This window comes from Brachionichthys hirsutus, chromosome 1, assembly GCF_040956055.1.
Source record: "Brachionichthys hirsutus isolate HB-005 chromosome 1, CSIRO-AGI_Bhir_v1, whole genome shotgun sequence".
Classification (NCBI taxonomy): Eukaryota; Metazoa; Chordata; class Actinopteri; order Lophiiformes; family Brachionichthyidae; genus Brachionichthys; species Brachionichthys hirsutus.
Window position 1 is genome coordinate 5642284 of NC_090897.1, and position 27412 is coordinate 5669695.

Consider the following 27412-nt stretch of genomic DNA (forward strand, 5'->3'; position numbering starts at 1 on the left):
ATGCGGAGGAAGTCCAGGATCCTGCTGTGCTTCGCCGTGCTCTGGCTCCTGGGGGTCGCCTACTACTTCTACTCGGGGACGGCGTTGGGTCGGAAGGTAGGCTGCTTCCTGCCTGCTTCCTGCCTGTTTCCTGCCTGCTTCCTGGCTGCTTCCCGCCCGCGCGTGTTTCCCGCAGGACAAAGCGAAGGCGGAGCGGTGCGGTGCGTGTTGCCGCTGACGGGTGCCTCTTGTCGGGGGGCTTCGCCGACGCTTTGAGGAACGTGATGCAGGGGCCTGCTCGTGTCAGTGGGCAGGAGATGAGCGTGGATCGGGAGGGGGGGGTGCGCGCCTCCCTGGAGCGGCGGAAGCAAAGCACGTCCACGCCGCGTGGCGTGTCAAACTCCACGCGTGACAGCGCCGGGATAAAGTGATTGGTTGTTATCGATATGAGGTGGCTGGCCTGGTTTCCGCGGGGGGGGGGGGGGGGGGCTGTGGAGCACGTCAGCGCAAGCTGCTGTTCCGGCGGGTCACTGGGATGTCTGCCCACATCGGTTGCTGCCATAGAAACCCCTCCCGGATCAAACCATGATCAATAATTGATCCCCCCCCCCCTCTCCCTTCTCTAGATCAGTTGGTTTGTTTTATAACAGAAGAAACACTTTTTTGCACGCTGCAGAGCGAGGACGGTGATGCCGTTCTGTTTGGGTTTTCCTCCCCAGGACTGAATGTGCTGCTCTGACGTGGTGGGATGGAAGAAAGCCGTTCTTCCGCTTTTATCATCGGTCTAAGCTGCAGCCCTTTTCATAAATCTTCTCATGAATACCTCCGTGCAGCAGTCGTTGCTTAAATCGTGTATATGGAGTCTGGGCTTCCCTTCCTGACGCACCAGGTCTCTACATGCAATGATATTTCATTTGTGAGACTCAAGGAAAGTGTGTGTGTGTGTGTGTGTGTGTGTGAACGTCCGTGTGCACGTCCGTGTGCATTACACCTGTCTTTTGTCCTATCTGTCTTTGTTTGCTTTGCTCCAACCAACCAGAGCAGCCCTTTTACTTTTCCATTAAGCTGATAGCTCTCTATGGAAGTAGACTTCTGTGTGTCTTGTGTGGATTCTAAGTCAACGGGGGGGGGAACTCAAAGGGAAACTCCAATGACAAACACCTTTCTGTGGAGTGTGATTACAGACGGATTAATATAGGACCTGATTATTCTCTACACCCGGGGGGGGGGGCTGTCCTCCCAGTGATGAATCGGTTCAAACAGAGGGGGGGCTGCGGCACATTCAAAAGCCGCGTCTCCACGGTGGTATTGCATCCCTCGTATCCGTTCTAAGGCCGGAGAACACTGAGGGGTAATAAATGAGACATTCTGGTCTATTAAGAATGTCTTAATATTCCAGTGTAGCCTGTGTGAAGGTTTGTGTTACCCCACGGAGCATGTCATATTAGTGTCATTGTAGCTATTTAGGCTAAACAGCTGGAACGACTGTTGTTGTTGACCAGCCAAGTAGGATTTAATACGATGGCGTAACTGGCGACGGCTTCGCGTTTGGACTTTCCTTTAGGTTTTATCTGTGTCGTTGTTTCGCTGCAGAACTGCTGCCGTCGAGAGTAACGCAGCGTTAAACGCATTACTTATCCTCCAAATTCATTGACGGGCCGGCGCTTCTGCAACACTTCAGCCGGTTTGAACGTGACCCGATCGTGCTGCACCGATAATCACCGGCTCCTTAGAATTTAATTGGATGTTTCTCGGTGTTTCCTGGCACTTTAACTTCTGCTCTTTTGGCAGCAGATTGGTGACATGCAAAAGAATTGAGTGATCTAATTCAAAGTACAGTTGCTTCTCCTTGGTTCAAAGTGTGATTCACAAGTATGCGCAGTTACGCTCAGTAATCGGGGATAACAGCGACTTGCAGATGTCTGGAGACGATTTTTAAATGCTGCAGAGAAAATCCGAAACGTTCAAAAATGATGTGCCGCGCTTTCAAGTCCCTGCATCATACTGTTTGAGGATAGAGCCTGCATCCAGCTTTGTGTCATCGCTGCTTGGAAGGCCTGTAGTGAATACAGAGAGCAGCAGCTCTGTGCCGGCTGATGTCCACTTCTTGAGCCTCCATACACCTGCAACACTCTGGCTCTTAAGCTAGAACGCACTGAAAAACTACCAAACCCTTTTTAGAAGACTGCCCCCCCCCTCCTCATCAGACTCTGGATGGCGATTTAAAACCACCGCTCAACATAGGAGCCGTGCCTTTAACAGATCACAGTGTTTTCTTTGGTCCAGGCAATAAAAAAAGGACAGAAATGTTAGTTTGCCTTTGGAGGTCAAAATGCTCCTGATCATATCTTAGATCATAAATTCCGAGCGGCACCGCTATCAAAGTTTGTCTTTCATTTTCTCTCGAGTACACGTTGAGCGTTCTTGAACTTTCCTCGGGTTTAGTGACATCAAGTACACAGACTTTAAGATTAGGCGAGGCTTGCGTGACCTTTACTTTCCCATCAACATCAATCTCATTTTGGTGGTTCTAAAACTGAATGAATTCAGACCATCCAGATTTAGAAATATATTTGCATATCTTATCTTTGCAATAAATGCCCCATAAGTTCTTTATAAAAGGTTAATGCCGTGTGTAGTTTTAGTTTGAAACCTCTCAGGAGACGGCCCAGCGAGACTCGGTCCAAGCGTTTATCTCGCTGTGCTGCTGCACACTGGGGGAGGGGGGGGGGGGGGGTTACGCTGTATACATGAGCCTGCTCACCAGGACGCCTCGTTGAAGTCTTCCTTGTTGAACACATTTTTTTCTGCCAGCTCTGGAGAACGACCGACGGTTGAGTCTGCTCTTCTGCTGATCAGCAGTGGAAGAGGGGGGAGCCAAGTGGGACAAAGAGGAGGCTGCTACTGAGCCACACACACACCCTTTAAGAAAGTTATCAGATGTTGCAAACTGTAAATGGATGCTAATGGGTGTGTAATCCGAGTGGTAAGCAGTGAGGGTTTCTTTAAAGATAAGTCGAGTACGTTTTCATTGTCCAGCCTGATATCGCAACAGAGCACGTCCTCCTGACTGGGTGGGTCAGCCTTTGACCGGTTGGGTGGAGGACGAGAAGAGACAGAAATTATGTATGTGAGAAGGACTTTTACATTTTACTGCGTGAATATTGGCAGTTCTCGTCATTACATGTACAGCAGCATTCTGGATAAGCGAGATCATCTAGAGACTTTTTAGGATGGCCTGATAACAGGGAATTACAATAATCCAGCCTGGAAATAGCAAATTCATGGACTAATTTTGTTCTCGTTTTTTTTTTTTGGACACAATGTACCTGAATTTAATTAATTGGTTTAAAAATGTGTGTTGGAGTTGAAATATATATCTTCATTAAAAGTAACTCTGATTGTTCACGGTTAAGCCGAGGTCATGCCATCCTGATAGTTTATGGAATTAGATGATGTGTTTCAGAGATTTTTAGGGCCCCGGCACAATAAATTAAGTTTCGTCTGAATTACGGAGACACAAATACCAGGTTATACTGGAGTCTGGATTTAATGTCCTTGACTCATGATTGAAGTGAAGTATTTTGTGTGGCTCCACCTCGTTTCATTGATAAATATAGTTGCATCATCTGCAAACCAATGCATATATGAAGATTTAACATTCAGTTCAAACTGCGTTATGTGTCTCCTTCATAAAAAGTGTAGGTCAGCAGAAATATGTTATGCAATATCCTCAGTTACCATCAACTTTGACTGAGAATTGAGGCAGGAGAAGAATAACTGTAGACGCATGGTGTGAAAGCAGTGTTGCCACAGTAACTCGCGCACTGAGAGTGTAGAGGAGCGCACATGGATCTGATGAACGCTTGAATGACATTACATTCATGCCTATTATCTGCAGCTCGAGGTGCTCGGCTTCCTCCTGTCCGCGTTCGCCAGAAACTCAGGCTTTGCCATCACATCTGTCTCTCATTATACATATTTGTGATGTGTGTTTTGTGTTTGGCCTTGTATTATATCCCCCGCCGGCAGAAGTATGAATGAAGTATGACGTATGAGGCTGAAAGCATTGCCTTCTTCTCAGGACATCTTTTATACAGGTGTTGATGACGTGCTGATTGATTGTTGGCGACTCTTTGAAAACCCTTTTTTCCTGGCACGAGCAGCTTTTGCAATAAAGCGCAGTACGACATCTTCTATGCTGCTTTTGGAAGCAAAGCGTTTGTACGGGTTGACTGGAAACATTAAAAAAGTTATTTCAATCAACTCAATGACTTTAAAATAAAAGTATCTAAAAGTAAAAATACTGTTGAATGCATTTATTCTTTTTGAAAGTGTCATTTTTGTAACCAATGTCGTTGGTAGGAAATGGCAAATGGTCAGTTAATTTAGTGTCATTTGCACGCCGTTAAAAAAAGACTTTATGATGACCGGTGGAAAATAGGGATGAAAAAACAGAGACTGAATCCCAAATGGGAGAATGTGTGTCAGATTTGGCATCTCTTTTTTCCACCAGTCAGCTGTTGCTGACCTGCCGGCCTGGAAAGCCAATAACTGACTGGCTGCAGGAACAAACAAGACAGCTGTGAAGATGAAAACGTCAGGCATCGCCAAGGCGATGAATAGTTCAGGTTTGAACGCCACAAAAATAGCCGTTAATATACTCTGTTATTGTCAAGCCATCATTATCCTCTTTTATCCTCACTAGTCGGTCATTGTTAGGCTCCTCCTGGTTAAACACAACATCATGTTGCATCTGAGAGTGTTCAAGAATATTGAATATTGTCTTCTGAGGATTTTCTTCCCTGACAGACAACACGCATTGAGCAAAAAGATGAAAGTGACATTTATTGTTCATTGAACCAGAGCTGAACTGAAAGCGTTTCGAAGATTGGGTTTTCTTTTCTGTTATGCGTTAGAACATTGGCTTCAGGCTTGTCCGTAATAATCTTTGTCCTGTTATCAGGGTAACGTATTCAAATAGGCCTGATAGGGATTTGCTGGAAGGACATTCAAATAAATCAAGGACTTGTGCATTGGATTGCAACAGACACAAGTTGGTGCCCTTCCAGTCACTGCTACTGGAATGTGTCATGCTTCTAAGGATAATATTTGAGAACAGATTATAAGAAAAATATTTTTTATGTATTCTTTTGCTGCTTTTCAAATCAACTGGTTTCATGTCATGAAGTCAGGATTTACATGGAGCGGAGGCAACGGCACCGGATCAACATCTGCACCAAAGGACCGGGCACTCCAGGGGGTTAAAGAGGACGGGTGTGAAGTTTTGTACGGGACAATGCATAACTGGAAGGTGTCAAAAAAGTTGCTTATGGCAGCTGGCAGCGACCTCCAAAGGAGAACGTCCTCAAAGGGGATTTCAGGGAGTTCCTTACCTCCTGGAGTGGAGAGCGGCCAGCATGTAACATGGATTTAGTTAATCAGTCAATGAGTTTTGTGAGGAAAGGAATCGACTTGATCTGTTCCATGAAATATGATTTATGAGCACTTCAGCAGTGACTCAACAAAAGCTGTTTTCCTTTCCTTTTTAAAGTGGAGGAAATGTCCAAATCTCTGGCGATGTACCAAGCGGGTGGGCAGATCGATTCTTCAACCCTCGCCTTGTGGGAGGTGTTAATTTCTCACCCTCTATCGCATCATGGCCATTCAATAATGAACCAGCGTTTGTGTTCACTCGCCCAGTAAAATGTCCCTAAGAGAAAACACACAACTGTGTGTGACTGTCAGTGATGTACTTGGTCTCTCACACGTGTCCTCGGTTGATTCTTGTGGTTTAAAGCGTGTGCAGTTAGCGCTGATACGCTGAACAGGACCTTAGACCAGGAAGTGATGGAGCCATAAGACTTTGTTTTATAGGACTGCAATCGACGGGTGTCTCTTTATCGAGATCGTTTAACCCTGGTGTAGTCCTCACAGTAAAGCTTCGAGCGTTCATGGTCACCAGCAGCAAAGAATTAGCTGGAAGACTTCACGTTTGGGCTGTGTTGAAATAGGAAGCAGAGGAGCTGACTCACTCTGACAGTTAGTTGTTTTTTATAACGAAGAATCCAGGATACTGAAAAGCTGAGACCGGCTTTCTTCAGTCTGACAGCCTGTTGGCGCCTCACATGCGTTATTTTGTACATGAAGGGTCACGACACAATGCATGGAAAAGGCATTAGATGGATAATTAGCAAACTGTGTGTGTGTGCGTGCGTGCAGGCACAGTTACGCACACGTTCTCCCCTTTCGCCGTGTCGTTTGTGGCTCAGACTATCCTGTGTCCGTCTATCCGTCCGTCCGTCCGTATACCAACTTGTTGCTCAAGTGGGTGAGACAGGAATTATTTTTTCCCGCTCATCCCTGACACCCAAGTTCAGTGTCTGTGTCTGACCTGGATGGATCGCATAGAGAGAGGGGGGGCTGCACTTACAAACAAATGACTCACAAGGCCGTGAAGCTCCGTCATCTCGTGTCAACAAGCGGCCTGTTGTTGGATCAGCGCCGCATGCATTCCCTGTAACTTTGTAAATGATGCCTCTATTTTAACACAAACCCTCCATTTCGACAGAAACGCCGGCTCCTGCTGGCAGAGGTTCATCATCTGTATTGTGTTTCCTCAGCACTCTGCTGCCCGTGCCAGTTGTAATTGCATGAGTTCATGTACCTTCTATGATTTATGGGCGGAAATTCTCTGTTACTGCAAATAAGCTGCTATACCCATCAGTTCCAGGAATAGGGCCTACTAGCCCTGCCGGCAGTTTATTTTGTATTTATTTATGCTTACTTTTATATTCTCCTCTTTGTTCCTGTGGCATCATTTATTCCCAGGATTTTAGCTTTCCCGTCAAATTCTGGATCAGAAGGTCCACCAACAAGAGATCGACGAGTTACACTTTTTAATGGACAGCGAGAGCTCTTAGAGCCGTCCATCCATTTTCTTGCTGCTTTTCCACTTGGCGGGTCATGGGGGGGGGGGGTTGCTGGAGCCTATATCAGCTTGCTATGGGCAAGAGGCAGGATACACCTCGGACACGTCGCCACACAGAGACCCATTCACTACGGTAATCAATTCACCTAAATTGCAGAACCCGGAGCAAACCCACGCAGACAGGGTTTTGCACTAGGATTTGAACCCGCCACCTTCTTGCTGTGAGGCGACAGCACTAACCACTAAGATGCTAGTGATACATTTAGGCTCCTGTTTTTGTAGGTGTAAATCATGAGCCAAGGAAGAGTCTATTATATTTTGAGTGCATCTGTGGGATGGCAAAGACGTGTTTTTTTTGTTTTTAGCATTTTGCTAATTTCATCAATGTTAATCATTAAGTCAATATTTAAAAAAAAAGTACATAAGAAAGAATAACTCAGTTTTTCACAACTGTGCAGGATTTGATCCAGATCTGCATTATAATCTGGATTTGGGAGGTTAGAATATGTATTTGGTGGGGGCCAACATGCATTGAGTCATGGTGCAGGTGTATGTAGGTAAGATGGTGCAGATTCAGAGACATGGAAAGGAGCTTCATTTTAATCTGTGACAGGTGAATAGTTGTCGCTCGACTTCATCTTCATCTCCACACATAACTTCACCAAAATCCATCAACAAAAGTCTCGAGATATTTTGCGACAATCACATGACCTCCTCCAATTCTTGTTAGAGGAGGTCAGTTTGCCTCTTTTAGTCATAATGGACTTGCCGTTCATGGTTAACAGTAGCAGCAAGTGGGATGACCTTAACATGAGGTCATTTGTTCAGAGATGATCTTGTATCTGTGTCTTGTCGTGCTTGTTCCCCTCAGTCAGGCAGCATCTTTCATTCAGAGTGAAGACCTGTCTGGTTTGTGTACAATCATGTACTGATACTGCAAAGAGGTGATTTTATTTTTCCACTTGTAGTTTTGGCATTTTGATGAAGGTCAGATATTTACTTGGCCACCTCGGTTGCTGATGAGGAAGCCACCAAATCAATCACAGATGTGCAGCTCTAGAAAACACCTACAGACGGGGCGTATCAGAACGTTTGCATTTCCTGTTGTTCTCTGCCTTTTGGCCTTAAGAGGTAGGTTTGATTTGCCTCTGCTTTCAGCTCAGTGGGGGGTGGAGAGGTTTTGATTGTGTCGTAACCTGACAACACGGGGCTTAGAATAACTAAAAACAGCTTTGGTCGGTTTATAATCTTTTTTTTTTTCACACCTGGTGCTGCGTGCTGTTCTCTGGTTCTTCTGTCACAGTGGAAGCCAGAACAAGTCGGATGCAACCCGTTTTAATGCAGGTGCTGAAGGCCAGACTCGCTCCAGCTGGAGTAGTTGTGCTTTGTTGGATCTTCACGCTCTTCTTCGTCAATCTTCATAGTGTTTCTGCGCATTAACAACATGTCAAAGGTTCAGCGTCCCACCCTGGCTGTGAATAATCGATCCAACCGTGTTTAAGTGCAGCAGCGGCTGCCCAAGGCATTCCCAAGGCGTTCCCAAGGCGTTCCCAGGCCAGCCGAGAGACATCGTCATTTGGGGCCTGTTCATGTGGCGGTTTTCAAAAGATGACACTCTGGAAGCCGTTTTCCCTCGTAATGCCAATGTTTATAAAAAGTTTAATGTTTTAAGGTTTCGCGTAACGTCCCTTTAGATTCCAAGTCTTAATTTATTCAGGACACCACGGAGCAGGCTTCAACCGTCCTGACATTTGCATAATACATTAATGTTGGAACACCCATCTAATTTAAGCTGCTGATGTCATTAGGCACTCAGTCCGCAGCGTTGTGTAACGACTGACAGAAAAGCTGCCTCAATACTTTCAGAGAATGTTACTGGTGCCGAGCCAAAGACAGAACGAGTCTGCTTTCTGTCCGAACCGGAGCGTGTCAGCATCCATTAATACATGACCGGTGGAAGTGGGAATCCAGCTCCTGGGTATGTGCTTCATTTAATCACGTGTGTGTGTGTGTGTGTGTGTGTGTGTGTGTGTGTGTGTGGATAACATGGAAAAATGTGTAAAGATACTTTTTATTAGTGTGGGGCAAAGTGTAACTTAACTGTTGTGTTATCACATTTATGCAGTACAAACACACGACAACATAGTTCTGTATATAAAACACACACACACACGCAATACTGCTCATATCCCCATGAAAACGCACTCCTGTTGGTTAAAAGAAATCCCTTATATGGGAAAGAAAATATGAATAGACTGGTATAGATCCGTCCTGTTCCAACAACACGCACACGCACACGCACACGCACACGCACACGCACACACACACACACACACACATCCTTGAATGAAGTAAAACCTGCTGTGTTACACTTTCGTTCCTGCAACATTGACATTCTTAGCCTAGTTTTAACATCGAAATTGCACCAATTATTTTCGAAACCTTTCTGCTTTGTTTTGTTTTTTTTACCAGCAGCTCGCCCACATTCTCAAACCACAATCGTATTGATGTAATAAACGGCGTAACGAAGCCTCACCCAGATGTGCAGATCGTCATAAAGCGAGAAGGGTTCTTTTTCATGGTTGTAATCACAGACCATTGCTGTGGCCGAGGAGGGGGGGGGCAGGCAATCATTTACTGTTAGCAGGAAGGAGGAGGGGTATCAAAGAAGGCCGGGTGGAAGAGAGGGTGTGGTTAAAGAAAAGGGAGGAAGCAAGCGTTGATGAAAGAGTTAGTACAACTGAATTGGGTTTTTAACATCCCCACCCAGTGCGCCCCTTCTCCCTGGCCTACCCCCCCCCCCCCCCCCCCCCCTCTGCTGACGCTCTTGAAGGATTCGGCTTTTCGCTCGATCGCTTTCCCAGCCACATCCCTCACCCACAACGTCTCTCTCCTCCTCTCCTTTCTGAAACTTGAATCTGAAGTTGCTTATTAGCAGGAGTCATTTGTTCAAATGAATTCCGATACGCAGCAGCAATCAGGAGCTTTCACAATGATCAATCATCTTTGCCGGCAAGCACAAACGACTTCTATAAAAAGAGGGTTTCTTTTTTTTGTTAGCCTGTGTGTCAGATTTTCATTCCCTATTGCCGTTGAATGAATTTGTTGTCCCATATGGTTCCTGCTTGTCCCGGGCCCCAGCAAGTCTGTTGACGGCCCTCTATCTCTGTGTGGTCCTACGATTAACTGGCGGCTTGTCCAGGGTGTGCCCCGCCTCTCGCCTGTAGACAGAGCTGGGATAGGCTCCAGCAACACCTGTGTTTCGGTTAAAGCGGTCTGGAAAACTAACGAATGAATCATTTGGTCCATGAAATGTTGAAAGATTAGGAAAAAAAATTGCCCTCACAATTGCATAATGCCCAATTATGCAAACTGACTTCGTCAAGCATCTTCTTGTTGCTCATGTTGTCTTTCTAATGTTCCCAAATCGCATGCAGTCACCACATCCTCCCATAAAGCTTCGAAAGAAAGTGGCTTAATCAATCAGTTGGTTATCAAGCAAGGCGAAACTAATCGCTTCAGCTCGAGCGAGGACATTCTCTGCTTGTCATCCACCCACAGTCTTTAACTTCTTCTTAACGCTTCAGTTGTGTTGTCATGGTGAACGTTTGCTCCTGGATGTCGGTTTAAACACCTAAACTCACAGCTTCATTTGTGCCGATTCATCAGCCGCCGATTCATCATTTCTTCTGCTAAAACTGGAGATGAGTAGTTGGTTGTGTGTGTGTGTGTGTGTGTGTGTGTGTGTGTGTGTTTGCGTATGTGTGGTCTAATTTAAGAAGGAAGTGTGTGTGTGGGATGCCGATGGGGTTTGAAGAAGGGCACACACAATTGCTCCATTCAGCAATCACGGACCCACAAGTCTCTCTTTCTCACACACACACACGCACACACGCACACACGCACACACGCACACACCCTGGTGAGACTTGTCACAGGTTGCTTTGTGCAGTCTGAATTTTCAGCTGAATAACTGAAGGAGCTTCTGGGTTGGTTGAAGTCACGAGCTCTTCTTCCAGGCCTTTAGTCACGACATTGTGGAGTTTTTTTTCAGTCTATCCATTATCTTGAACAATTCCGTGTTCATTAGACAGAAGAGCCGAGACCATGTGTTAGGAAATGGGGGGGATGAGTGTGGGGTTAACAGGCGGCAAAGGGCCGGGAGAGAGAATCAAACTCGCGGCCACGGCACGGGGGCAGAGGACGCCATCCTCCGCATGCCATGGCCCCCCAAGTGTTTGATTTTAAATTCTGGACAGGCTGTCCATGAGTAAAAGAGGCTTGATGTAAAACAGAGCCGTGCGACGGTTCACATGTAATTTACCTTCCTGTTTACATGGCGGTGGAGCTCGGTTGGTTTCGGATGCTTGAGACTCACCCAACCTCAACCCCCCCCCATTATGCCCTCATGGTATTTATACAGAACGGCGGGGGGTGCCACCATGGCATTCTGTCATTCCCCTCTTCTTCTCCATCTCTTTTATCGGTAGGGACACCGTTTGAGCCTCCTGAGCGTTTCTGAAGCAGAGAAGGCATTTTGGACACACTTCTGACGCGGGACGCGTTGCGGGACGCGTTGTGGGACGCGTTGTGGGACGCGTTGTGGGATGTGTTGCCTCTCTGTCGTGTACCATTAACAATGAACGCTGGATGCTGGATTTGCTGTCCTGTTGTGTCTTAGGGAGATGTTATGATGAATTCAGTTCACAGTGTAAATTTACAGCATTTTGTTTCAGATGTTGGATTTAATCTGGATTGGCACCGTGAAAAACTTTTCTCTCGAGTAGGATTTAAATGAATTGTGTTCATCTTCGTTTGCCAGAACTAGACGACAGTAAGTGTGTTCGCATATTCCTGTGTGGGATCATGCCGTGCCTCGGGGTACTCTGCATCTGTGAGCTCCTGGCTCCTGTCTGAGATAATCTATTAGTGGTTGTGATCAGATTACTGCAGATTATACGACGACTTTTAGAGGCTCGATCAAGACTGGCTCATACACACACACACACACACGCACACACACACAACCATGCGGACACACTTGTGTCCTAATGTGAGTTGACAGCCTCACACATGTTTGCATAGAGGCATGCTTGGTCTGTCGGGGCCTGCAGCCCATCTCATTATCGGAGAAGCAGGTGTGAACACTCTGCTGTGCTCCACGTACAGAGATTAAAAAGGGTTAAGAGGTCTGGTAATTGCTCCTAAAAATTCAATTCATCGGTATGAAATAACTCGAAATAGACCAGTATGGGTTCTGGAATCTTGCTGTTAACACGTTTGTTTTCCATGGATTTCAAATTGAATGACGCCCTCGTGTTTTTGCCGTCCGCTGATGGGCGTTTTGATGTCTTTTGGACGCTGCCTGGATGGAGGAGTGAAGAGGAGCTCCGCTCCTAGTTGTTTAGCCTCGCCCACTTTGGCGTGCAGTTTGTGCTTGTCGTGTGTAATATCCTGTCACCCAGTTTAGCGGCATCACAAAGTCACAACATGTAGAAATAATGAATGGCAAGTCTTTGCCACCGCATGTGGAATGAGATCCTTCAACGCACGTCCCAAGGCTAAAAAAATTTTTTATATCCAGTGTGAAATAATTTCAAATGTTAATCAGTGTTTTCTTCTCTTAATGAAGCGTATGCTATTTTGTGGAATTCTTCTCACTGATCATATTGAGCTTGACATAATCAGATTTTTACTTTGTGTACATGACTTTGCGTGTGTGTGTGTGTGTGTGTGTTCTTTGAAGTCCAGTGTGGGTTGGTCTCATGACCATCTGTCAGATGGCTGCCTAAGAAAACTGCTGCCAGGGTTGACGCAGGCAGCAGAAGAGGGAGATGAGGAGATGCTGCTGAGGAAGAGGGTGAAGCTGGCTATAAATGTCTTTAACAATTCCTTAATGTCCAACTTGTATAAAAAGGAGGAAAGCAGTCAAATGAGTGGGATTTCTAGTAGAAAGGAGCAGAAACTGAAAACTGCGGCGTTCTAATCATCATTATTTTTGTATAATTGCCTCAATCACTTCTCTTCATCTGTGTAGAAACAGAAATGCCTCATTTCCATCACGATTTCTGTGACTGCCGTTCATTAATGACATCATCTGGTTGTGTTCGTCCGGAGAGGAGGATTAGTTTGAGCGTGTAGCATCATTGACTATTTATGCAAGGTTAGCTCCAGGCTTTATGCTAAGCTAATGGGCTATGCAGTGCCTGTAATTCATATTTAGCATACAGATTTTTAAAAAATAGCAAATGATTCCAAGGAATTGAAACACTGGGAAGCTGTTCTCAACCAGAACCGGTTTTCCATATCCATCCCTAATTACATCCCACTGGGCCGATGACGGGCTGTCATTCCAGAATCGTGCCGTGCAGACGGAACGTCTAACTTACAGGACGGTACTGATGGGGTTTAGATTTTAATATGACCTCATCTTTCTTTAATTTGGAGTCAGAATGTGTGATGCACAATGTATGAGACTGATCGATTAGAATAAGGGTTTTATTGAGAGGCGTTTACTGTCACTCAAACACAGCTTTAATGCTGTTTATAGCATGTCTGCCTGTAGCGGCTTCACTGAGGTGGTATTTCTGTGTGAATAGTTTCATGCAGCCCTGTTTTCATTTAGAAGATCTGTAGATCTGGGCTGTTTCCACCAACAGCTTAAGGCCATTCGTCTGATGTGAGTTATGAAGATGGCTCCGCCGGCATCTGCTCTTTGCTTTGCCTTTTAAATCATGTTTCAATCGGTGCTGAGGCAGATTTATTGCAATCATTTGTTGATAAGTCAAGCGTACTAGTTCTTCAAGTAATGCATTGTGGGTATAATGCTCATCATCTCTCAATAATTGGTGCATTTGAAAAAGACTGCAGTTCCCTTAAATAGAACGGGGGGTGTTCCGGTCTGCACACATGCAGCTGAGCATTGGGCTTTATCTACTATATGAACTTATTATTTTTTTGTCTTAAGCTCCATGTCCCCCCCCCCCCCCCCCCCCCTTCTACCATCTTGTTTGCCTCATCTGTTTAAATATTTTATTTATTAACAATTCTGCAGTGAAGACAAGGTACAGTAGGTATTTGATATTTCTCAGTGCTTAAGGTTCAATTACCGGTACCTCCTGTAATTATATTTAATACAATCAACATGTGATTCACATTTATGATTATGCTGTAAATCTGCATAATCGAGACAAAGCACAAGAGGAGCGATCCAGGGACGCAGTCCCTGACTTTATTTGGGGTCCTAAACACTCTGCAGTAAACTAGTAGATTTTCAGCAGGCTGTCCGTGATCTCCTTTTGGGCTTTTACAGTGACTTTTTTGTTCAAGGCAACTGTCTGTCATTCAAATGTCTACTAACTAATTAAATGCAAATTGCAAACAGCTCAGTTTAACACCCATCATAAACCTCCTGGCAGAACGTCGCGAGTTTGGAAGTATGTACAATGGAAGAAATGGTGCTGGAAAGATTTAGACAAAAATATTCCTGAGTGGGGAAAAAATCACACGAAGAGAGCCTCAAGTTAGAGCAGTAATTTTCGAACTCTGTGAAAGTTGTTTTCTTTTTTACTTCCTGACTTTGATATCATAGATTGATCCAGTAAGGAACATAACATGATAATAAATGTGTTAAATCACCATCGGAGTGGTTTCAGAGTGCAACAACAAAAATAAGACAAAGAGACAGACGATTTAAACAGAAACGTTTTATTTAACTGAAGCAACACATTCCGATGATCTGCTTTAGACAGTCCTTTTGGCTCAGAGGCCGCGGTGACTCATCGAACACGGGTCTGCCTACTAATGAATAAAGGCTGCACCACACTGAGCCTTTTCTAATATTGGCCTTTATAATGTGGAAGACATTTTCACACAGGCAGGAGTCAGTTTTAATGATGGGTAAAAGCCACTTCAGTTTCAAGGCGCTGCTTTTGTTCATGCTGGGTGTAGGAGAATAGAGTGCACATTAGCACTGCCCGCAGGTGTTTAAAAACATTAACTTTCTTTTGTTATCTTGCACATTGCAGTCATTGTCTGTTGGCAACGATGACAGCAGATCAATAGATCATGTTGAAGAGGCTGAAGGTGAACAGGAACTAGAGAGCAATGATGACCGTTGGACAATATTTTCTTTAATTATGGGCAAAGGTTTGGACAGAGTATGGTGCTAATTGCTTGGTGCATTGATTTTATTGCTTATAAAGATGGACACAAAGTGGACTTGCTTTGTCATGTCTGTCCTTTGAGCAGTGTAAATGGCGACTGCATGATATGATCGTGGTTCATCGAGCACTGATGAAGTTTATTGTTGGCGATGGAGTGGAGTGAAACATGTAAAAATTGATTTATCGCAGAGTGCTTTGCCAGGGGACAGTTTTGATCTCATGCAAATGTAATCAATCACGTTTGCTGTACATCCTGTTGTCTAAATGGTTTCAAACCTACCAGACTGCCTGTGTTACTCTGAATTTGATTTAAAGGTTTAAGTGCTCAGAATGCATCGTATTTTTTTCTGACTGGAGTAAATTAAGGCTGCAGGCTGAGCTGAACGGTGTAGTGCACGTATATAGGATATACTGAACGTGCATTAGGAGGTATAGAAACATACTATCCTTCACTGTGGTCAGCGTGCTCATCCTTATTATGAGATTAAGCAGCCAAGGCTAAGAGACGATGCAAGCAAGTCGAGTCACGCAAAATGTAATTATGTTCCTTCAGTTAATGAGTGATGGCACTCATTGTATTCACGACTTTGTGTGTGTGTGTGTGTGTGTTTCAGGATGATTGGGGCTCCAGTGACTTCTCAAGTCGGAGAGGCCACAACTCTGATGACAAGTCTCACAGCATAGAGACTCTGCCGCCAGGTAGGAAACTTCACTAACAAACACAGCGGGCCATGATTTCACGAGTCCCTGCAAACGATTGTGTTTATTACACCGATGAGGAAGTGTGAGCTTCCTCTGGTTTGGTTGTTCGGTTTGCACCAGAGTCTTCCACGGGATCAACTTTGTGTTAAATTTAAATACCTCATTGTTAGTGGTTGTGTTTGTACTAAATTAAGATTCACGACCAAACTCATTCCAGCTGGAGCACACATGCGTGGCAGATTCTGTGCACCGCGGTCATGTATCGGGAACGTATTCCAGAGTATGATCCCAAAACCAAAGCCGGTTTGACATGTGGCAACACTGTGTTGTAGTTTTGTACCATCGGAACACAAACATCCACCCTGAGCTTGCCGTATTTAAACAACCACACGGAAAGCGTAAACACTACAAGCTACAAAGAGTGTAATCGTACACACGGACCCGACTGTGCATCAGCAGTCAGGCTCCCTACTTGGTGTCAGCAGCTTTGACTCAAAGCAGGCGCCCCTTCTTCCTGAGCATTGGGACCTTTAAAGACACCCCCTTCAATCAGATCCATCAGTAGCATCCAATATGGATGAGAGGTCAAATTCAAGGTGACTTAATGCGATTAAAATGGTGCCGGTGTTTCACAATGTCACCCAAAACACACTGACAACAACACTCGGAGGAAGGAGATGCAGAAGTCATGTGAAAATGAGGACTAAATGTGATGGGAAAGGTGAGGGAAGAGAAAGTAGCTAAAACCTGAGAGTTTGTCTGTTATTATTGATGAATCAATAATAATAATAATAATAAGGGTCATTTAGTCCTGACTTTTTTTTTAAATAGCCATCAAAGTCTCCTGTGGGTTTGTTAGATAAGCACAAACCTATAACTGTGTGTGTGTGTGAGAACATTGTGCTTCAGTGTTCTGAGCTGGTAGATGATGGGTTTCATGGTTTAGTGCAGATCAAGGGAGTGGTTCTGAGTTCAAGTCCTACCTGCCACTTTTCATCAGGTGGGGAAAAATAGATGGCTTAAAGGGATTTCTAGAAAATGCTGCAACAAACGGTCTCAGCGGCGGCAGGAAGCAGCTCAGTGAATCAAGGCAGAGAGAGAAGTGAAAACTGGTGAAAGCGACGGTTCCCTAGTCCAGACCCAGAGGCTGCACAGTCGCTGTGGCTGTACCGGCTAAAGAGACCTGACAGTGCGTATTAGGAAAATTTCGATGGGTTTTCCAGTGAGGAAGGCAACATTTAAATCTAATTTTAACAAGTTCAACATTCAGGAAAAAAAAACAAAGCACAAGGTCTGAAGCAGAGTTTGCAAGAGGGATGCTTTTCGCCATCTGAGCTAAAAAAACGACGGGGAAGATGAAATAAATTTCACTGCATTAATTACTTGCTGCGACTAAACGGAGGTATCAGCAAGGACATCACACACTGCGACACACGCAGCAGCAGTGTGTGTAGAGAAGCTGAGCCTGATGATCAGTGTGTGTGTGTGTGTCAGTCACGCACACATGCATCCATACTGAGATGAGTGCAATTTCAAATTGCCATATGGCAAACACAAGTCATTAGCATAGCAGCTGCACCCTTGTTTGTGTGCCTCAGTCATCACCGATAAATGGTTAAACAGAGGGCTGTGCTCGTGATGTCACTGCGGGATGAAGTCACTGCTCATTTTGTTGTTAATTAATGTTCAGCTTGAATCCTGTGGAGACTGACACACATAACGTGGGAAAGAAGTCCACTAGAAGTGAACACCTTTTCCAATTAAAAAAAAAAAAAAAAAAAAAGTTCTATTTTGAGTGGCGCGCTATGCATGAGGTCAGAGAGCGGGTTAGAAACGCTACAAAAATGGAATTTATCTGTATCTGTGAAAGGCAGGAAATGATATGTCATGTTTCTGTTGCTGTCTCAGAAGCTACTGATCATAAACCCATGATTCCAAAATGTAGAAACCAAATTCCAGGGTAAGGGAATGAGTTGGTTCCTAAATATAACTTCATGAGTAAAGCGGCTCCATCGTGGCGACGTCATCGTAGTGCATGTTCCACGCCGGGCGCAATGACACGTCAATGAAGATTATACTTTGATATAGCCTTGAAGCCATTCTTCAACTGTTCAGGATTTAATGACAGGCAGAGGTATTCACTGTCTGGGTGCTTGATGGGAATAAATCTCATGCCCATTATTCCTTGTTGCCGCGGCGACGTCCATCTCTAGCAAGCAGCCTAATGCAGAGAGGCGTCCTTCGTGTCAGACGTAACGGACTCCTGCGTCAGCAAGGTCGCTCCATCAATAAAATGTTCCCATTTCTATAATCCCATTCATTCCTGAGGCATATTGTTGGATGTCTCGTCGATGTTCAAACATGTTTGCAGTGTTTGTTTTTTGTTGTTGGGAAGACAACATTTCTCCAGATTCTCATGCAGAATGTTTTTCTAATTCAAGGTTGGGCATGCAGAGTGCTCTCTGGTGGATTAGATGATGAGAAGTAAATATGCTTTCCAGCCAGTTTGCTCATCATAACATACACCGATGCAAGACTAAAGCTGCCTTGTTCCATCCATCCATTTCTCCATCCAACTCACTGTTTGCTTTTCCCAGAATAGCATGCAGGGCTTTTAGAAGCTGAATTTTACTTTTGGATTCAGAAATAACTCCACCTTTCTTTATTTTTTCCTCCCTTGGGTTCAGGTAAACCACTATAGTGGTGAATAGTACAAACAGTATAGTGAATCCTACCTACCTTTATGCTTTTATGGATGCTCATTGGTTTTGTGGCTGTTTGTGTCCAGGTAAGGTGCGCTGGCAGGATTTTGACCAGGACCTGTATGTTGGAGCCACAGTGGTCCGACCGGGTCAGGATCCGTATGCCAAGAACAAGTTCAACCAGGTGGAGAGCGATAAACTCCGTATGGACAGAGCAGTGCCCGACACGAGACATGACCAGTACGTATCCTTCATGACTGGAAGCCTCATTACCGCATCGACTGATAACATTGTGTCCTTCTTGGCTGTTGCATTTTGAATGTGCAGGGATTGTGTGTGTGTGTGTGTGTGTGTGTGTGCACTGTTGCTGTTGCTTTGTTTTCTGTCTGTGTGACTACGGTAATTGGCCACAGGGCTGGATAACATCTTTTGAAACCCTATTTTGATTAATCTGATGAAACCAGGAAGTAGGAGCAGAGCGGACGCTCAATGTTCATCGTCTGCTCTGCCCACAACACGAATCGCATCTACTTCTCTTGATTGTTCTCTTAATAAATGGAGCAGTCAAAAATTAAAACATGGTGCAAAATCTGATGCCATTTAATCGAATAATATGTTTTAGTAGCAGCTCACAGTTCAACGGTGCATTTATGTAGGAGTGTTTGTGGCTAGTGTGCATTTGCGCACATGGTGAAAATGATGTTTTTGTTATCCTGCATTACTTTCTTCCTGATGGGTGTCTGTATTGTTTTTCTGTGTGTAGCTGCAGACATAAACAATGGAAGTCAGACTTGCCGGCCTCCAGCATTGTCATCACCTTCCACAATGAAGCTCGCTCTGCTTTGCTGCGGACTGTGGTGAGGTAAGTCCAGGGCGTGTTGAAACGCCTGAAAACTCTGTTTAGAGCTGCAGAACGGAGTTCTTTTTTTAATCTGTCATTTTTTGAACGTCTTGCTCTCTTTTCAGTGTTTTGAAGAAAAGTCCTCCTCACTTGGTCAAAGAGATCATTATTGTTGACGACTACAGTGATAACCGTGAGTAATAGCAGCGCTGATCAGTGTTTAAAGGTGATGTGTGTGTGTGATGTCATCGGTGTGGCATGTTCTGTGTGTTTCAGCCGAGGATGGAGCCCTGCTGGCGAAAATTGAAAAAGTGCGTGTCTTGAGAAACGACCGCAGAGAAGGTAATTAGAAATGGAGGACATTTAATGTAATCTCTGTCTCATGTTTGTGGTTTGGGCTTTAGCCCGTCTGTTTGGAGCTAAGATGTGATTTCCTTCTCTTGGTCTGCCTCAGGACTGATGCGTTCACGGGTTCGTGGTGCAGATGCTGCCACGGCACCAGTTCTCACCTTCTTAGACTCTCACTGTGAATGTAACGACCACTGGCTGGAGCCCTTACTGGAGAGAGTGGCTGAGGTAAACAGGCGTGCACACAAACGACGCAAAAGATGAACAAGTCCAACAACAAAATGATAAAAGAGCAGCACGTGTTTGCACGCAAGATTCGTGTAGTACGAGTTTATGCTCATTCTTTCTCGGTAAATCGTTTCATTTTTTTATATTGCTCGTGATTTATTGCAACCAGTTCGGTTTTAGATGACATTGTTGGTTATATTAACCATCAGGTGAATCCCAGCAGCACATGGCATCAATAAAACAGTCATGTTTGGATTTGATGATCAGCCATTTTTTTATTTGCTGCTAAAAAGAGCACGGACTTATTCTCAGTGAGAGAATAATTGTCTTATTGTGCAATTCCAAAAAAACCCTGATGTGTTTTATTTAAGGAGGAAATGTCAAAGGTTTTTTTCCTCATTTCTGAATCACTCCGAGCATAAACATGACAATCCTTAACTGAACTCTAGTGCACATTAACAGCGTGCAACTTGCTTCTTGATTAAATGGAGTCTCAGAGTGAAGCGGGACGCTGAGTAAAACCGACCGTGTTCTTTAAATATTCATCCAATTGGACTTAAAATGGTCTGATGCTGCATCTGATTTTCCCAAACGTGGTGATTTGTCCATTCCCAAGTGAATAAAATGCCTGGATGCAAATCTAAAACATTTCAGTGTCAGAGAAATGTACTGCTTTTCTTCAGTCGCACATCTGAATGATAAACTACTCAAATAAAAGTGGAATAAAAACGCAGCCTGCCAGGGTGAAACTTTCATCTCTCGACTCCAAACAAACAAACTCACTCTGTACCTGGAAGCTTCCTAATGTTCTCCTCATTCCGCCATTTGAGAAATCCTTTTTCCGAATTCGTTTCAGGCTGTGCTCAGGATTTGATCAGACTGCCATTTATAAAGACAGTGCTACACTAAATGTAGGAGAGAAAACATGACTCACTGGCGCTGAGGCGAGCGTGAGCGTCTGTGAGGCGCTTGCAGCTTTATAAAGCACTTTGGTCTTTTTGTTTAAACAGACACGTGGCGCATATTTATTAATGAACCACATTTCCCTTTATTCTAATTCTAATTTTGTCTGGGGCCAACAAATACCTTCTGATTCAGTACTTTGTCTCTGGCTTTCCCCTTTAGGACAAGACCAGAGTAGTTTCTCCAATCATTGATGTTATCAACATGGACAACTTCCAGTATGTTGGCGCCTCGGCTGATCTGAAAGGAGGTACGGTACACGAGTACACGTGTATTTGAGCTCACATGATGTCCTGCACGGGGCCAGTGAGTGTAGCTCAGCATCGAGACTGTGTGTTAGTCGTATCTTTAGACACTTCCATTAGAATGCATTGACAATGCTGTGTTTTAATGGATGCTTTGGCACCCAGTGTGCCCTTTCATTAGCTCGTTGCTATTTTCAGACACGCCTCCAGTGCTTCAACAAATCTTGTGCCTCCCATGTTCAATCTAAAAGCTACAAGTAGTTTATCAGCCATTCTCAATCCTGTTCTAAAATAGCCGAGTGTGTACTGGTATATAGTAAGTATACATTTTACATTTGTTTGAAGGATGAGCGATATCAATGCTGGCCCAGGCAACTTAAGGAGGACATATTATTATCTTAAACCACTTGTCGAGATGCACAACAACAAAAAAGGTTGTTGGGTATTTATTTACTCCCTAAATTGATGAATCCACAGATCATTTCCACCTGACTCTGCAGCATGCCTTATTCTCCTCTGTGTTTCAGCTCATCATTTAGTTTAATGGACCCACTTTACTGTAACGATTGTATTTTTATTTGTATTTTTTGCCTGCTCCTCTCCTAATACCAATGTCTACCGCAGCAGGCAGCCGTTTTTAGTTAAAGGGCTCTGCAGATAAACTGCACACTGCCTGCTCAGCACATCCCAGCAGGCAGGCCCAGTTAGCAACTGGAAATGAAGCATCTGAAGCGTTTATCATGTACCCGGAGTATTTTCCGCTGAGTTCTATTCCATCATATGCTTTCTGGCATAGGACGACATACGATCAGGTTTAAGATTTGGACCCTGATGAATCACAAGTTCATACAGACATGTACCAAATTAATCTGTGTGTGTTCTTCTGTTGTCAGGTTTTGACTGGAATTTGGTCTTTAAATGGGATTACATGACTCTGGATCAGAGACGAGCCAGACAAGGCAACCCGATCGCCCCCATAAAGTAAGGAAGAAACTCCAAAAGCCTGAATCGTGGTGCACAAAGACGACGCGATAGAATTTGTCACCTTCTTTGCTTTGGTTCAACTTCTATTTTCTTCCATAGATGCCTTGTTTGTTGACTGTTGTCATAGAAATATTGTGATTTCCTCCACATCTCGTCCCAGAAGGCTGACATTTTTAACCTCCACCAGTGCGTGAGAGCAGTATTTATGTCTGTTTATTGCCAGTGTGGCCTGTTTTTATTTAACCGGATAATTGTTCTGCCCTAAAACAAAACCCCTAATGAATCCCCTCCGTCGATCGTACAACGCTGACGCGTCTTAGTTCGGGAGTTTCGACCAACCACTGATCCATTCCTGCGCCGTCTTTGTCCCTCCATCCACGCAGGACTCCGATGATAGCAGGAGGTCTATTTGTCATGGATAAGGACTACTTTGAGCTGCTGGGAAAGTATGACATGATGATGGATGTATGGGGAGGAGAAAACCTGGGTGAGTGTCACTTTGATACAAATGCAAGTTCAGTAGAGTCTCAGTCGAAGCACTGCAAGTGGATGATGGTGGTTAGGAGATGACATGTGACTCGCCAATGGAAGGAACTGAAGGTTTGGACAGGTCAACAACACGAGATAAAGAGGACAGTGTGATTAAGAGCGTGAAGTGTCAGGGTTAGGGTTGGTGGTCACCACATTTATGGCCGTTGGACTTTCACACGGTAACTTGTTGCGCACCTCAACTGTCTCATTCTCCGACCTTTGACCTCTGGATGGCACAGGGAACACTGTGATGCTTAAAGAAATTCAAGTGTTCTTATCCTCGTGAGATTTAGATCAAATGAATACCAGAGATCTGCCGTCTGAGCTCTCGTCACGCCGGCAGCACCGCTGAGGTTCTGTAATTAACATGTTACATCTGAATTATGCACTGCAGACAGAAAGAGGAGACAGAAATAGAGGTTATTTACCAACAGTTCACTGACAAACTGCATCTGTGTCTCGCTGGGGTCTTTGTGTGAATGCAGTTGGGGAGTGGTTGAGAATAAACCGAGTGATTCATGCTTCTCTGAAACAACAACGATTCACATCCGGGTTGACACAGCGGATCCGGCGTCTCTCCTCTGCTCACCGAAACACCGAAGCAAGTGCAAGCAATGTGGAAGAGAAAACATGACCCAAAAAAAACATGAATGTCAACACATTGGAAACAGCGAGGTCTAGATGCCCGGAGTTAACCTCAGCAAAAGTCATATTGTGCACTTTCTAGAAGTATATAAAATGTAAACGAAAATGTGGGGAAAGTCATGTTTGATGACTTATGATGTTGTGTGTGTGTGTGTGCATGTCAGAAATCTCATTTCGGGTGTGGCAGTGTGGCGGAAGTCTCGAAATCATCCCCTGCAGCAGAGTTGGCCATGTTTTCAGAAAGCAACATCCATACACCTTCCCTGGGGGCAGTGGGACTGTGTTTGCGAGGTAACACACACACACACACACACACACACACACACTGAAAGGAGCGATCATTTACTAACCATTCAGCTTCCATCCATCAGATCTAAGCTCTTGCTGCACCCATTATTTCTGATCCATGAAACTTTTGATGACGTTTTTGATCCCTCAGATTAATTAAACTAAATCAGCTGAAAATGTAAATCTGGAAACGAATGAGGAAAACGATTCGACATCTTGATGCTTATAAACTGTAAAAGAACCCCGAGTTGGAAACCGTGAAAGAAAAGATTTCAGAACAGCCGCGGCTTCGGATCGAGCCGCTGCAGAGCTTTGCTCTGAGGCGGATTCAGCTGAGGATTCTCCTGTGGCGCACGCTGCCATGTCTGAACGCTGAAAAGAATCTGCACCGACTTTTCCAACAAATAAAGATATCATTTATTAATGAACAGGGCCGATGTGCTCTGTGTCAACTTTAAAATGCTCCTTTTGGCGCTTTGTATCTGCTTCAGTCTGAATGAAGCTGCCTGTTTCTGCAGCTGATGGATCCTGAGGCTGCCAGACAGAACCTGTTCTACCAATTTTTATGATCCACTGTGTGAATTGTTCTGGTACTTCAGGTATAATGTGTGATGCTGAATGGTGAAAAGCTCCTCCGGACTTCTGTCTAATGCGTGTTTTGTCTGTGAAGTTGCTGGTGGATCAATCTAGAACAAGGATTTTCTGAAAGTAGTTATTTGGAGTCTTCAGAGGATGCTGCTGCTGGTTTCGAGTCCTCTGTTACAGGCGTCTGGTAATGGAGGCTTAACTAAAGCACATTTGTTCTGTACCTGTCAACACGAGACATATTTTAGTTGTTTGTGACCAATGAAAAGGCTCCCTGTCGCTTCCTTCCTGTCCCCGAGGTGGCAGAGTTTGAACAGCAGAAAGAGGATACGCGAGTGAGTTGTCCTTAACTGTCTGCTCGCTGACACAGGGTCTGACCGTCCTGTGTTTACCAGGACAAAATGGAAATATCCAAGATTCCGTTGGACTTTTGTTTGTGCTTGACAATGAATACAGTATCTGGATAAATTAACATCCTCACATTTGTCTTTAAGCACTTGGATCCCTTATTTGGCTGTAGAAAAGTAGGCGAAACTTGGCGTAGGAGAGTGTTTTATCATTTTGGTGCCGTGTCTCAGTCACGACACAGAACCAGTTCCTCCCGTTTGATTTCACCCTTCCTTCACTTTCTTCCCTCCGGTCTCAGGAACACAAGGAGAGCAGCAGAGGTGTGGATGGACGAGTATAAAAACTTCTATTACGCAGCCGTCCCCTCAGCGAGGAATGTACCGTACGGAAAGTAAGTACCGTCAGCTCTTCAGAATGCAGCTAGGCCATAAAGAAAAACATTTTGGTCATATTGATCAGGCTGCCATTGATTGGCATCTCAGCCATGAAGGAATTTGGTGATGAATGTGACCCTTAATGAGGCTTAAAGGAGGAAATGAGGTCACTGCCCGATTTGATCTGATAAAGATGGAGACATACGTCAACAAAGAACAAGACAGACACAAAGGGGACTTGGGGATTGGAGCAATTAGCAAATAGCAAAGCTCCGTGAAAGGGATGGATGCTGATGCTTGTCTGATGGATTGACACCTCAGCATTTTTTGCAGACATTAATAGTTCCCGTTCATCATGTTACATTCATCCCCCTCCCAAGCATGCTGCCTCGTGTGTTCTTTCCCTCTGCTGTCTGTCTGTACAAAGTGCAGCGTAAGAACCACAAGCCGTTCAACGTCAGGAAATGCCTCGGAAGCCACAATGGATCAAACCTCTAATTTTCTTGGTGTGTCATTGTGTCTCTCAGCATCCAGAGCCGTTTGGAGATGAAGAAGAGAATCGGCTGCCAGCCGTTCAAGTGGTACCTGGAGAACGTCTACCCTGAGCTGCGGTGAGAAAATTATGGCCTTTAATGGAACCCGAATGGGTGCACAGGATATAATATTATGTCGTAGCATTACTTGTTGGAAAACGTGACATTTGAATTCTTACTAGGACTTAAGAAGCTCATTGAGTGTGATTTGATAGGTTTGCAATTTGTCACTTGCATGGTCTCGGTCAGAGCTTCATAAATCTAAGTACCGGTATTCAATCTGAACACACTGTGCTTAGAGTCCCAGATCACCAGGACATAGCCTTTGGAGCTTTGCAGCAGGGAGGAAACTGCCTGGACACCCTGGGCCATTTTGCTGATGGCGTTGTGGGCGTTTACGAGTGCCACAACGCTGGGGGAAACCAGGTAGAGTCACTGCGCCGACACACACAGGTCAGCTTGTCCTCACCTGGGTGGCACTGGGTGGCGAGAGCACAAAGGCAATGTGCAGATGGACGGTGTAAATCCAATTAGGAGGTGAATGAGTCACTCAAACCAATCACAATTCAGGGGATTTCTCCCTTTTGGTGAGAGGCGGGTTAATGCCTCAGGCGAAGGAAAGTCTTCTTGTGTTATGAGCAGGACAGCAGATTAGTGCAGGATCAGCAGTAATGAAAGTGTTTCAGACCATCCTGGTGAAACGAAAGCTCTTGATCTACGTTCCAAACCTAATGGCCCAAAGAACGAGGTCATGGATACAATCTACAGAAATGATTTTCCTCCGTTTAGACATCCAGGACTTTGAACGAGAGCTGCTGCGCCTTTGCGTAAGGAGAAGCCAGGCGATGTTATTTGACGATCTGGTCCGGGTCCCTCCTGGGTCCCTCTGCTTGCTTGGGAAGCGAGGGAAGACCCCGGGCTAGACTCGGATCTCGCAGGAGGGATTCCATATCTCACCTAGTCTGGAAAGGCCTCGGGATTCCCCAGGAGGGGGTGGACATTGCCGCTGGTTAGAGGGATGTCTGGAAGGCCCTGTGCTGACGCCACCACTCAAACTTAGATAATCATAGAAAGAAAAAACAAAACAACTATTTATCTGTATTACGTCATAAAAACAAACACAGCGCTGATGGTCAACTTCTCGCTCTGAATATCTCCAACCCGATTCCGTGGGCATGCTGAGGTGGAGCGGTTTTACATTTGCATGTTATTTTACAGGAGTGGGCCCTGACCAAGGATAAGTCGGTCAAGCACATGGACTTGTGTCTGACTGTGGTGGACAGAGCGGCCGGGACCCTCATCAAGCTGCAGGCCTGTCGAGACAATGACAGCAGACAGGTACGCCCTGCTCGGACGTGCTTGCTTTATTCAGCGTGCCTCGGATCATTTTGCAAGCTCCATATTATGTTCTATATTTTTTTTGTGTGTTGCCAGAAATGGGAGCAGATCGAGTCCAACTCGAAGCTTCGTCACGTGGGCAGTAACCTCTGTCTGGACAGCCGCAGTGCGAGGATGGGCGGCCTCACTGTGGAGGTCTGCAACCTGAACCTCAACCAGCAGTGGAAGTTCACCCTCAATCTACAATCATAAGGGGCTGCTGCCGACCCCGGGCGGCGTTGCTTATTGGATATGGATGCAACCGACTCTGAGGACCGGATCAAGAGATGGAAATAGACTCGAGGACAAAGACAAGACTTTAGAGATCGTTGGATCCTCCTCAGAGATAGTAGTCAGTCCCGTCTATACACCTCTCCCCCAGCTCACCGCTCCTCAAAAAAAATAAACAGGAGCCCCGGCCATTGGGGGGAGGGGCTTGTAGACCGTGATGGCGTACAAAGGCACCGGGCTGTGTTTGGTGGACTTGGTGAGGATAAAAGCAATGAAGAGGCTTTCCATCCAAAAATACATACCTCAGTGTTTTTCATTGATGGTTCCAGATGCAGATGATGAGTGAATCGTTCCGTTCTTTTACTTTCTTAAATGCCGGTGAAATTGGATTTCTGATGTTTTACTTAATAAT

At 44.9% G+C, this 27412-nt stretch overlaps 1 protein-coding gene across 1 annotated transcript; it reads left to right on the plus strand.

Moving 5' to 3' along the window:
* Positions 1 to 27346, plus strand: galnt2 (UDP-N-acetyl-alpha-D-galactosamine:polypeptide N-acetylgalactosaminyltransferase 2). Its single transcript, XM_068757100.1, has 16 exons — positions 1 to 96; positions 15690 to 15774; positions 18566 to 18719; positions 19243 to 19341; positions 19446 to 19513; positions 19597 to 19662; positions 19775 to 19896; positions 21022 to 21109; positions 21998 to 22085; positions 22472 to 22575; positions 23429 to 23555; positions 24784 to 24876; positions 25387 to 25470; positions 25692 to 25818; positions 26611 to 26730; positions 26827 to 27346. The coding sequence occupies exons 1-16, from the start codon at positions 1 to 3 to the stop codon at positions 26980 to 26982; spliced, it is 1677 nt and encodes a 558-aa protein (XP_068613201.1). The 3' UTR covers positions 26983 to 27346.
* Positions 27347 to 27412: the final 66 nt, after the last annotated feature.

Coding starts and splice junctions, on each gene's coding strand:
- galnt2 (XM_068757100.1), top strand. CDS start 1: ATGCGGAGGAAGTCCAGGATCCTGCTGTGCTTCGCCGTGCTCTGGCTC. Junction 15,775..18,565: donor CATAGAGACTCTGCCGCCAG/GTAGGAAACTTC, acceptor GTTTGTGTCCAG/GTAAGGTGCGCTGGCAGGAT. Junction 19,514..19,596: donor TGACGACTACAGTGATAACC/GTGAGTAATAGC, acceptor TGTGTGTTTCAG/CCGAGGATGGAGCCCTGCTG.